This window comes from Drosophila biarmipes, chromosome 3L (assembly GCF_025231255.1).
Source record: "Drosophila biarmipes strain raj3 chromosome 3L, RU_DBia_V1.1, whole genome shotgun sequence".
NCBI lineage: Eukaryota > Metazoa > Arthropoda > Insecta > Diptera > Drosophilidae > Drosophila > Drosophila biarmipes.
Genome location: NC_066613.1, coordinates 23,524,156 through 23,536,954, shown reverse-complemented (window position 1 = coordinate 23,536,954; position 12,799 = coordinate 23,524,156). Strand labels below are relative to the sequence as shown.

General features: G+C 41.5%; 1 protein-coding gene across 2 annotated transcripts; it reads right to left on the bottom strand.

Annotated features, from left to right (window-relative positions):
- Positions 1 to 1,794: 1,794 nt before the first annotated feature.
- On the bottom strand, positions 1,795 to 12,281 carry LOC108035364 (proton-coupled amino acid transporter-like protein pathetic). 2 transcript variants are annotated; one of them, XM_017110962.3, is made up of 7 exons: positions 12,097 to 12,281; positions 6,534 to 6,585; positions 6,396 to 6,460; positions 4,068 to 4,163; positions 3,852 to 4,002; positions 2,868 to 3,782; positions 1,795 to 2,795 (listed from the first exon to the last, which is right to left on the bottom strand). In XM_017110962.3, the coding sequence occupies exons 2-7, from the start codon at positions 6,546 to 6,548 to the stop codon at positions 2,622 to 2,624; spliced, it is 1,416 nt and encodes a 471-aa protein (XP_016966451.1). In that variant the 5' UTR covers positions 6,549 to 6,585; positions 12,097 to 12,281; the 3' UTR covers positions 1,795 to 2,621. The 2 variants fall into 2 exon arrangements, with proteins under 2 accessions (XP_016966451.1, XP_016966452.1); XM_017110963.3 differs by lacking the exons at positions 6,396 to 6,460; positions 6,534 to 6,585; positions 12,097 to 12,281 and adding an exon at positions 4,238 to 4,347.
- Positions 12,282 to 12,799: the final 518 nt, after the last annotated feature.

Sequence of the window (12,799 nt, the reverse complement as noted above, 5' to 3'; positions counted from 1 at the left end):
GTGGCACTGGGTGAATGCCTGAAAGGCCTTTCTTCAAGGATAATTGGGTCTATAATCCATTGTTTGAGTATAGCCAGAGCACGTGCCTTGAAAAGGATTCGAAACGGTGGGTAAAAGGCCTAAACACCAATCAAATTTAACACGCAAAATTGATAATTAAACAGAATACAAATTTCATATATATTTTGCAAAACTCATTAATCAACTTTTTAACATAAAATACAAGGTGATGGCATAATATTGCTGAGTTTTATGTTTATTCATCCATTCAGGGATCATCACTTACCATATCAAGCTATGTTAAATCATGTTCAAAATTAATTTGAAAAAGTTGATAGCTGTATTCATAAAAAGGCAATAAAATACCCTATTCCCACGCTTCCGCCTTTAGTAAATTAAATATTCAAAAGGCATATGCCATTGAATTCATATGATAGCAGCGTGTAAAAAATAGACCTCTCATAAATGTGGAATGCAAAACTGGGAGAAAGTCTTTCAGAGGCAAAGATATAGCATGGCGATAAGAACGCCTACGAATAGATCAATTGAAATGCCGAACACAAAAAAGCCCATAGTAATTGTGATTGCACAATCGCCACCAAAAAAGGTTTCACATTACAAATTACAATAGACAGAGCAGTCGAAACCGCCGAAAAAAAACGAAATAAAAGCGAGTCAGCTTCTGCAGTTTAGTAGATTGTAAAAACCAGACCTTGGCTCAATCAAGATGCAAGCACATCGTAGGTCCAAAGCATCCAGTTATTGAGGAGAGACCCTACCAGAGATTAATTATTTTAAATCATAACCGTAGCCTTGGACCCCGGGCATTTTCAAACATTTTTGTTGAACCGTTCGGGGCTGCTTTTCAATTGCGGCCTAAACCGAAGCGAATTGCGGTCGCTAATTGGCCCAGAGTCGAGCTTCCTGGAGGGGCTCGCTCGTCGAAGCCATCACAAATGGGCCAAACTCGATGTCAAGGATGGGCTGGCTGGCTCTTCTGCCCCCGTCATTCCCAGGCCTTTCCAATTTGCATCTTGTCACAGAAGATGACAGGCCAATACCACGACCACGATCCGACATCTCGTCTCGATCCGTGTGGACCACATCTTTGCCTTGGAGGTTACCTAATTGGCCAAAAGTCGAGTTCAATTGCCCGCAATGCATGAACTTGCCCCCTCGCCCATCGAACATTGTGGGCTTTTGTGTGGGATCGAACAAGCAGTTTGGTGAAAATAACATCAACACAAACCGAATTCGCCTCGCGTCTGTCCATTGTGCACTTGTTACCAATTAACAAATGACTATTCACTCATTGGTAATTGAAGTTGCTCGGTGCGAGTTTGGGCCCATTGAGCCGTTGGATATTCCAAAATGATCAGTGGAGCAAGTGCCACACGCCGAACCCGCAGGCCAGAAATGACAGAAAAGTTCAGGGTCACTTAAATTATAATTTAAGAGCTGCACAACCAGGTATTACAGGTGGTAAACGCGAAAGATAAAAACACTTTCCTTGGTCTTACATTCTCATATTTTAGTTCTTGTGTATATTTATATCTTTGTTTGGTTTACATTTTAAACATTTTTCAAAAAAGTAAACATTCATATCAATCTTTGTTCTTCTGAATATGTAATATGGACAACTCTAAATACTTTTCTGGGCAGATATATACTTAGGACTCGTTGCGTTCATATCAATATACATATGTACAGTTGATTTCATTTCGTCTTTTTACAAATAAATCTGCTTCGTTGTCTGCACAGGATCTTAAATGCAAAATAAAATGTTTTAACATGTGTGTTTATCTTGTTTTATTTACTCTTTAGTTTCGCTAAGTATTTTCTTTATATAGCTACAATTAAAATACAAAAATATGTATGCAACAAAAAAATATGTTTACATATAAAGAATATCGGGGCAATTCAATGTAACTTATTACTCGGCTAGATCTCGTATAAAAATGGTATTCTTTGAGTAATATAGCTCAACTTATTTGGAACTGATTGATTGCAAAGGCTGCTTCACAATCGTTTCTTTCTGTTACGCTTACCAACTAAACATGCTAAAAAGTTAAATAGTGTAGGCAAATCATTGGCTACGGAACAAAATAAAAAAGGGGGAAAAAGACGTGGGAAGATGACTTCTGTTTTGGTTTTTGCTTGTAGTAATACTATTTTAGAACAGATAGAACGTGGGTGGGGTGGGAGTGCAGCTAGTCTTGGCCGGATGCTACATAAGTCTTTTATAGCTCTGTACTAAATCGTACTAAAATCAATAGGAAACGAATGAAGTGCACTTAGTACGGTTCCAGTTTGCATGCCGCCTGAATCTGATAGGTGTGTTCTAAAAGTGTTCTGAACGGCTATCAACTAGCTTACTCTCTACTACTTTATATAATTGCAAGTGTACTAAAACGTGCTAAAACGGCATAGTGGTGCTCCAGAGTGTGCTTAATATAGTAGGCACTCGCTTAGTGAAATCCCTAGTTCTCAATCCCTTTCGGTTCTCAAACAGACACACTAAGCAACAGACAAAATGTACAAAATGTGGGCGCAGTTTTACATCTAACAATAGTTAGATAATTCCTAGGAAGCGGAGCCTCTCCTCCTAAATGTTTGGGCTTCTATTCTCCAACGTTCTCAGTATTAGAGTAGGCTTTCAGAATATCCTTGATGGCTGCCTGGGTACCGAAGGTCAGGGCTGCAATGCCGCACAAGGTGATGATGGCGTTCTTCCACAGTATCCAGTTGTACTGACCGAATCCAGTCTCCCAATGGACAATGAGCTCAATAACCACCTGGAAATCAATACAAGAAGATATCAAATTAGTTGCTGGCACTATAAGGCTGAACTGATGCTTTGAACTTACGGGGAAGATCAATCCCAGGATGGAGAAGCAGAAGGCACCGATGAGACCCATGAATGGGCCAATTTTAGGAACAGCCACGGCCAGAACAACGGCAGCAGTCACCATCACTGTGCGCAGCACATAGTTGACCAAAGTCGGACGCTTCTTGCACTTCTCCTTAATGCCGTCCCACACGATCTCCAGGCACACAAAGAACTGCAGTCCAAATGTGCAATACACGGCCAGGGAAATGAGCACCTTAACAGCCTGGGCGGGCCACTCCGCGATGGGCAGATTCAGGGTGATGCTCTCCTCGGTTCCGGCACCGTAGCGCAGATAGCCAAGGAATCCCAGCAGCATGTAGATAAGGGTCACACCGGACATGCCCTGGCTGAGCACTCCGCAGATTCCGAGGAAGCTTTGCGGCGTCTTCATGTTGTTCTCCAGCGGCATAACCACACCGATGGCCTCCATCGCAAAGATGGTGATCGAGAAGAACTGCGGCAGGGTGTGCCAGGACACGTACTCGCGATCCTGAACCGGTGGCAGATCCTGCACCAGGTAGTAGAACGTAATGCCAAGTCCCAGGCCCATAAAAAGATTGGCCACCATCGAGACGGGCGCCAGGTACTTGAGATTGGGCACCCAGGCGATCAGGATCAAGGGTATCAGCATTCCGCAAATGAGCATGCGCAGCGATACCGCCGTTCCTGTCCAATGGGCGATCAGCTGCTCAAAGTTGGAGGCCACAATCACAGTGTACACGGAGCAGGTTCCGAAGTAAGTCAGGAACAGACCAAACAGGATGGAGAACTTGGCCACCGGGGCAAAGCCACGGCACCATTTGGGTCCTTTCTGGAAGGCAGCCTCGGCGATCTCGGCAAAGGTCATCTTAGTGCGACGTGTCCTGTAGTACAGCTTGTGACCACATTTAACCTGAAGGAAAAAAGAAGAAATCATTTATTAGTTTAACTGCCTGTCGTAAATAGTATTCCTGCAACTTACCAGCACGTAACTACAGTGCGTGCAAATGAAGGCGGTGAAAATGGTGGAGAAGATGCCCATGACGATACCAGAGCACATGAAAGCGAACGGCATGCCCAGGATGCCAGTTCCCAGGGAGGCCTTAAGCAAATGCGTGAGGGTTTCATTATCTCTACAGAAGAAAGAGATAAATATATATTAATTTACATTTTTAAACATGGTAAGCTAACAACTAACGTTGTGGGATGTTCGTTGTCTCGCAGGGCGAAGGGATCGAAGTCATTTCCAGCCAAGGCCTGCTCGGTATCCGACTTTCGGGGTTGGATTTTGTACCTGAAAGTTGAGAAGAAAGTGAAACCATAAGTGAAGGAATTTCCCAGAGATAAGACCCCATTTTAGATGGCCACCTCAACTCCACATTGGTAGGTTCTAAGTCGCCCATTGTCATGCTGCTCGGGCCGATCGTCTGTGTAAAACTAAAACTCGCCACGGAACGGCAGCGGTTTCTTATATGCTGACAGTGAAATTCCCTTGCCACGGAATTGCTGCATCTGCAATTACACTTGTCGTGCAACCGTCGGCTCAAAATACTACACTTGTAACTTGTCGATCGAGAGAGAAGGAAGGCAAAAAACTGCTGCTGCAGTCGAAGGCATTTGCCGGCCGAATTTGGTCAGGCCGTTTCTGATTGGCCTGGCCTGGCCAATTGACGGAATCTATGGATTCCGATCCATTCCAGAGCGACTGACTCGATTTGCCGATTTAGTTGCATCAGCCATAAAAGAAAACTGCGCGCGAAAGCTGAATAACTCAGCCTGGCTTTATGCTGAAAATATTTCGAAGAAGCAGCACCCCAAGGTATGCTATGGATTCTTCACAATCAGAGGTTGTCGTAAGAAACCTTAAGTAGGTAGAAAGTATTTATAAGAAAGCCATTTCTTTGCCTCAAGCTATGTATTGTAAGACTATACCACATTCTGATCTAAAAGATTGTTCGATGCCAAAGATCATATAACCCATAACTATGGTATATAGTTTCTGTCCTTATATGAAGACTCATTACTCATTGCCCCATTTCATTACCGATTTTCTAAGATGAAAGATTTTAAAACGACTAAAAATAAAGAACATCTTGATCTTACAGAACTAACGCCTACCATTCTAGTTATGTGAAACCTTTAATAACCCCAATAGTATTATTTTACGTTTTTAAATGCCCGGATCTAAATCATTTGAATGACAGCGCTGTTTTTTTTGGCACGCGGATACTAAACTATTTTAGGCTACTGGTAATTGATGCTATGTAAAACCCCTTTTTAAATGAGAGTTCCGGGAACATACGATTATACTGTATTAAAATGATGAGATTATTTTTCATTACGAAAATTCCTATCAGTTCAAGAACGAAGCTCAGGTTATCAGCTATAGTTTATTGAAGCAATCTATAAGTAATGCAGCGTCATCAAAATACGTTTTTGAATGACAAGAGCCCGGCGAAAATATTTTTTTATAATATAGCACACTTGTATAACTTTTACGAATTGAATTTCCTTGGTCAGAGTGCACAACAGTGCCATCTTTTGAAAATTTAAAGTCTACAACACGTGTGCCCGCTGATATTGTCATACAAATTGCAAATTTACTTCACGCCTTTTCCGTTCGCTGAAACTGCTTTGCACATTTCATTTTCTTGTTTATTTGCCGCAACAATAATATTTGCATCTGAAGGCAGATCAGCTCAAATCGATATTTGCTAAATGTCAGCAGATGGGATGCATAAATATTTTTGAAAGCCTGCCAGCAGCACCTTGAACCTGGGAGATAACTCACAGTACTATTGATTAGCAAAAGCGCTTAGATGTACGTAAGTGAATTTGATTTGATTTTGATTTATTTCTATTGCGTTCTACGGCAGGAATTCATATTAGGTACACCTCGCCTCGACAGAGGCTTACGTGATGTGTGCCCATTAGAAGGCAAGAGACTGCCTGATTATTCAGTTATCTATCTAACTGGAGAGCTTAACCCGGCTATCATGACTACTCTCGAATGGCTAGACACCTAATAATTTAATAGCCGGAGCTACAGATCCCAATCCCCTCCTCAAGCCAGCAATTGATAAATGTAATCAGCCTGAACTGCCCGTGTCAGAGTGCTCGGCCTTAAGGTTTTTAAGTCTAGAGAACTGGGACTAGGCATGCAGATTCTAGAGATTCCTGCGTTTAAATGGGATTTTGGTCTATGAAACAGATCGCTTAATTATAGAGCTGTCTATCTGGAGAACATAACCCGGCTATCAGACTGCTGGGGCTGCAGATCCCGATCCCCTCCTCAAGCCAACAATTGATAATTGTTATCAATCTGAGCTGCCCGTGTCAGAGTGCCCGGCTTTAGGGTCTTACAAAGCATTTCTAGTCTCAATTCAGACGTCGACGCCACATCAAAGGCCAATTAGCGACGGCAAGACACTAATCTACTCGTAAACTTAATTGGCAAACATGCCACACCAGCAATTTAGGCGACATATTTTTAGCGCATTGACCACACGACGACGACGACACTCACATGACTTTTCCTTCGCCGGGCAGGAACTGCTCCATTTCCTGGGGCGCATGCTTGGAGCCGCTGTCCTAAAAAGATTAAAAAAGAATTCCAGCAATTAATAAAGGTAATTGCTCAATTGATTTTCCAAGAAATGCTCACCACAATGTTAACCATTTTGAAAGCCGCTGTTCCCCTCACTCAGTATGAAAAACTGCAAAGAGATTAAATTAAAAATTATTATATTACATTTTAATACTTCTATTGGGTATCAATCATATATCACAGCAAGTAAAATATCAACAGATCCAATTTATCACCATTTAAGATCGTTTTGCATTCTGTGTAGAACAAGCATTCCTTTATTGATTTAATAATGAATTTTAATTGAGATTGTGGCGCCCAGACAGTTTCATTTTCGAACCGGCCACTTCCAGACCCCAACTAATAGAATCCCCTTTATTAGGTAAACGAACGGACAGCATCTCGCTTGATTTGATTTGATTGTCTGCGATTTCTGACTGAGATATTCCAATAGCAAGAGTTCAATTGCCCTTTTAATTGTTTTGTGCGACTCACTTTCAATTTAAGGCGGCCTCTAATTTATGGAAATAAATTCGTATAAAATTTTTATGCAAATTGGGCATAATTTCGTTCATTGAAAACCTGCTCTAATGAGTTTTATTTTTAGTCCCTTTGCCTGTCGCTAGTATGGTGTTCTCGATGACAAATTTCGGTTAATTGGTTTTTCCTTTTGCGCCTCGGTTTTTGTGTCCCAGTTCTATTATTAATCCGTTAAATCCCAGTCACATGTGCCATATTTCACACAGTAAATGTGTCGACTATGTGCTGAGTGGGTGAGTTTTTGTACTTTAGACTGGCCCCCAATGAGTTTCCGTCGTAGTACCAATATCTCTCTTTTCAAGAACCTAAATGGAGGGCAGCTCGTTCTGTTTCGGGCAAATGACAGATGATATGTTTATGTGCATACATTTAGTTTGCATATCAATTTCCAGCTCTCAGACGCTGCGTAGACAGTTTCGGATGTCTAAAGATATCTTTTGGCCGTTTGTTTTGGCCATGTTTCGCCTAGCATATTCGACAGATTTCGCAACGAGGTTGAATGACCTCCGCCACTTGACTTGGCCTGACCTCAGCTCGAGGGTCTGGAGCTAGATAAGCCCTGCGAAGAGCACGAGCTTCCCGCTTGGGGGCCACTAAACGAAGCTGGCTGACTCTTACGGCCATTTACAAGCAGTGCAAGGTGGCCGAAAGGTAATTGGAATCGCTTCATATATCACGTTGGCCAAGCAAAGCGTCACAGCGGGCTAAATCACACACAAGGCACTCAGTAGCAGCGATAAGATATGGGATCACAACATCGAGCCGCATTATCGCTCAATGAATGAATCAAACTTTCAGGGAACGCAATGCCTGCGTGCGGCATACGCAATATTTTGGCAACACAGACGAGCAAAAGAACCTTCACCCAGTGTAGACCAGAGGAAAAAAAAGCAAATGTTGGCACACATTTGGTAGTATTTTGTTTTATTTTTTCCCCCACTGTTTCTATATTTTTAGTTGTAGGTGCTCGGCGTTTGTAATGCCAAATGTTTGCTCTTATCGCACACATAGTTTTCACTATTTTGTGCCCCAAAACCACTGCGAACTGGTTCGCCGATAAATCGGAAGATATATATATACGCGTTATATATGTGCTCGTCTCGGTACTATCATTTATTTCGGTTGCGTGAGCAAAAAGCATGACACGGCAAAATCGAACCGAAACATATACAAACCGATCCGACATTGGGAACAATTACAGGGCACGGGAATGGCCGAAAAATAGCTCGATTGCATCATATCAACTGAAATGTCTTGTAGGTGCGTTCGGTTTTTCTTTTACCTTTGCGCGATCGACAGTTTGTTGCCCTGATTATTTATCCTTTTAAAGTGGTGTAGTGTTGAAAAGGTGCAAAAAACATCAAAAGTGTCATACAATCTATATTGCTCAGTTGAATAGATATCTAATAACCATGTTTAACTCATCATTATTTTATTTACGTGCGCCTTCTTATTTTTTAACCTTTACACAATCGATAGTTTGTTGACTTATTTATTTATCCTCTTAAAGTTGATGAGTGTTGGAAAGGAAAAAAAAAACATTGATCATTTTATTACAATTCTAATAAGAACTTTTAAATTAAACTCTAATTAGTCTAACAAATGTTACAATGTAGATTTGTATTCTTTTCGAGCACTTTGCTATATTTAATCGCAGCCCATTATCACCGGCCTGCCAAACGTGACAGCTCACTAAGAACCAAATTAAAACCTTGAATATCAAAAATCTCGCCAATGCAAGATATCTAGAGAATCTAAGGAAAGTAATGCCGCATTATTTGTAAGTCATGCTAAATGCAAACAAAGAATCTTGCTAATGGCATGCGAGCGTGAGAACAGCCAGCAAAATGCTGTTGCTGCCACCAAATTCAAACTCTTTATAAGTCGTACATCCATCTGGTGCTCTCTTAAACTCTCCGGTTTCCCATTCAGCAGCATCCCCACATGTTGAGAGCAACTATATGGTCAAAACCCACCCGGTCGAGCCCCTCAGCCACGAATGAAAACCACGTGTTTGCACTTCCCTGTTGGGGATTCATCTGTGTAGCTACTCTTTCTCTTCAAAATCTTTCAAACACTCCAGACGTTTTTGATAATTGCATACATTTATCGTTGGGCCTGACTCATAATAATAGGAAATAGGTGTGGTATCCGCCTAAGGGTGTGTAATCATTATCCGATAATGCCGGCACTTCCCCCCCACGATATCCGAGTGCGTTCTGCGTAAGCATAACGCGATACTCTCATTCTTGGCCAAATCCGTTTATATTTAGACTCAAGTTCATCACACGGCGTCGTGCTGCAAAGCTCTTCTAAGATTTCATCAGCCAAAAAGATTTGGGTTCTTTTCTGTACCCGTGGAATGCATTTGCCACACGAGGTTTTGGAGTGGGAAAGTTGACTCTCCTTATTTAGTGGTCAACAAAGAGGCCTTTGATTTCCCCCCTTTTGAGCGTTACGTATGCATGTTTATTTTGGGGACTCATCCTGAAATGAATTGCGAATTCAGCCATCGCCGTACATTTAGTAATTATTTTTGTGGTGGGGTTTTCTGCGGAATTTCAGAGATAGTAGAACATGCTTCGTGGAACCAAACAAGGTTATGGCACTCAGCATGTCTGATAAAACGTCAGGAAATATGGGGGAGTGGTTAACCACCCGTCTAGGCCATTGTAGATCCTAATTGATTTTTAAATGTTTTAGTTTCACCTTTTCTGGATCTTAAAATCTGTAAAGATATTCAAGCAGCTGTCTTCCGACGTTTTAATGAGCTCAGAGATCACTACTGTCTGGCATGTACATACGTCATGAAAAAAAGGTTTTAACCTCCATATATCCATAATTAATATTTTCCATTTCAACGAGAAACTGCTGATCAAATAGAGCTACCCGTAAGCTACTACCAATTCCCCTTATCAAAACGAGACACGAGTTATAAAAAAACCCTTAGTATCTGCTCGTCGTAAGCGGTTTGTCTGCGCCGTCTTATCTACAGAAGCTCTGGAAAGCAAATGCAATTTGGCCCGCTGTTCGAGGCGTTTAAAATAATTAACAACAATTGGAGGGTTTGCATGCGCTTGTTGCATAATGCCAAAACTGATAGCACCGCCACAAAGGTCACATTATCGTTTTAGAAGCTCTACGAGTCATGGGTTTTATTGGTTTTTTCGGTACTTTTTATTGGAAAGTGTTTATCGAACGTCGATTTGTGACCGCCGTTCAATGGTCCAATCGATTTGGGGGGCAACCTGATAGAGAAGCTACCTTCTCAGGTGTTACGGAAATTAGTTGCATCTAAAAATAAATCAGTTTCTGTCCGGCCAGTGGCGGCCAGGAAGGCAGGCAGGCGGTCAAGTGTAATGTCTGGTGGCAAATTGCGCAAATGGGAAATGTGGACAGAAACACGGAGGCGATTGACGGCGAAAGATAGACAGCAAGAGTAACAGTAAACAACCATATAAGGACAAGAACAGGGCAGAGACCCCAAGCGTAATGCCCTTATATCATACAATGGTAGCCGGTAATTAATACAAAATATTCCACAAATTGATTTTAAACTTTATAGAACAAAGGGTTCTAGTTATTTACAGCCTATCAAGTGTCTCTTATAAATTTGTTTACTTTTCCATTTTCCTTTTTATTTTAGGAACTCATAAAACCTTCCTGGTTCCACTGTAAAATCTTTTGCTCCAACCCAGAGCTAAATTTAAAATTCCTAATCCCAAAATCGCTGGCATGTAAAAGAGATGTATTCTTGGAATATGTCAAATGCCTCGAAGGCCGCCCCCGCAATCAACAGTTGCACCCACTCCCTTTCCTCCTGCTCCGCCGCACTCCCTTCCGCTGGTTGGTACTGCTTTCACCCACTTGCTTTCGCTGGACTCCAGTCTCTGACGTCACAGTTTTACTGCGTCTTTGACTTGTGCTTGTAAATTTCTGTTATGCTAATTACCAACAACGACAATAGCACCAAAATCAATAACACAACTACAGAATGGGCGCGTAAAGGGGGGAATGGCTGTGTCGTAAAGACATGGCCAAAACAGGCGCACCTCGGCTCAGATAGAAAATTTAGGGAACCCAGAGAAATATAAGATATGCCTTAAAACTATCATAAGTCTTCAACAAATTAGTGTCTAAAATATTAGGGGTCCATGGTTTTTACCTTATTTTAAGGGTATATTAACAGGATAATAAAAAGGATCCTTAGATAAAGAATATTTTAAAACTATTTCTAAACTTTAAGTAGGATTTTTAAAGTTAGAACTAACAGTTCTGAAGGGTTAGAAATTTGAGGATCATAAAATATGTTGAAATCTACATCATTGATTTGTATTTCTTTCCGTGCCACCGTACCATTTTGGCCTGATTTCCCTTTGGCCATGTCCTTGATGAGTCAGTTTGGATCGGACCCTAGTACGTGTGGGTGAGGCAATTGCATTGACGTGTGCAGATCGCTGTGATAGTAAGCCGTTTTCCACCACTGGCTTTGGGCGGACTTTCCCTTGGCTAAGTGCTCAATTACAGCTAAATTACGTATTGCAGTTCAGCGAGAAACGTGGGACATCAGCAAGTCAAATGGGGAAACCTATTCGCAGCCATTGAACCAACGCAGGGGAAAGCGCGGGCACTCGGAAAATGCTAATATTCCATTGATGTCTTAGCAAAAAAACAAAGAGTTCCTCGAAAAAAGACCAAAAATTAATTGGTACAAAATTGAGATTGCGGAAAGAGGGGCCGCGAATAACGGGACAGGTGCAACGTGTCGACGTCGCGAGTGCACGCGTGTCTCTTTGTTGGAGGTTTCCGCCTTAATTGTGGTTATAACTGTCACTGGGCCCCCCTTTTCGGGGCTCTCACCTACACTACACCGCACTTTTATTTTTGACAACGCCAATTAATTATACACTTTTCGTGGCTCCCATTTGAATGTTTTTCGAATACATAACACACATGTGCGAGGCAGTTGCACTCTGCCTCTGCTATTTTCAGACGAACCCAATTTTTCTGTCTTGCCATGTGCTCCTCGCTCTCGCCTTGCCCACCCTTCGGGACAACTGTACATATAGCTTGGAATTTCTGGTTTTTCGTAAACGCTTACGTCTTTCTTCCTTTTGCGGAATTGCCGCGTAAATCAGGGGCTGTATCTGCCGGTCGATCGCCTCGGGGATTTTGGCCAGAAATCGTTTCAATAATGCCAACAGTTCAACGTAGCGCTGCTGGCTACCAAAATTCGGACTGCTCCCACGAGAACCGGGCACTGCGCGCCGCCGAAGACCAAAGAGTAACTGTGAAGAGCGCTCGGCGGCGCGCCGCTTAAATACTCGGCGGAGCGCTGCGAGAGCGCGCCAAAAACGCAGCCGGCTCGGCACAGGTGTGCCAATCTAGCTATTTTTTTTTAATATAAAGGATAATTCTACTTTTAAAACTTATAAAATATAACACTTTTTACGCAAGCCTTGTCAGGCCTGTTTTATAATATATTTTATAATAGTAATATTAATATTATCTTAAAATACCAACATTTTATATTTAATTGATTTTTCATTTTTACCTATGAGATTTAATTAGTGATACATTTTTGTCACAATATTTTAGAAAAAGGTCTTAAGATTAAGCCAGTTTAATTTTGGAAATAAATTTTATGTTCCATAATATAAAAAAAAAGGGTTAGACCCTTACAAGTTATAGCAAGTTAAATTGTTTAAAATAATTTTAAACTCTAGGAAAAGATAGTATTGAACTATTTAGCACAAGTATTTTAAGAAAGGGGTGAGGTTAGCCAGTTTAATTATTTAAGTAAA

Coding starts and splice junctions, on each gene's coding strand:
- LOC108035364 (XM_017110962.3), bottom strand. Junction 4,003..4,067: donor GACAACGAACATCCCACAAC/GTTAGTTGTTAG, acceptor TTTCTTCTGTAG/AGATAATGAAACCCTCACGC. Junction 3,783..3,851: donor CGCACTGTAGTTACGTGCTG/GTAAGTTGCAGG, acceptor TTTTTCCTTCAG/GTTAAATGTGGTCACAAGCT.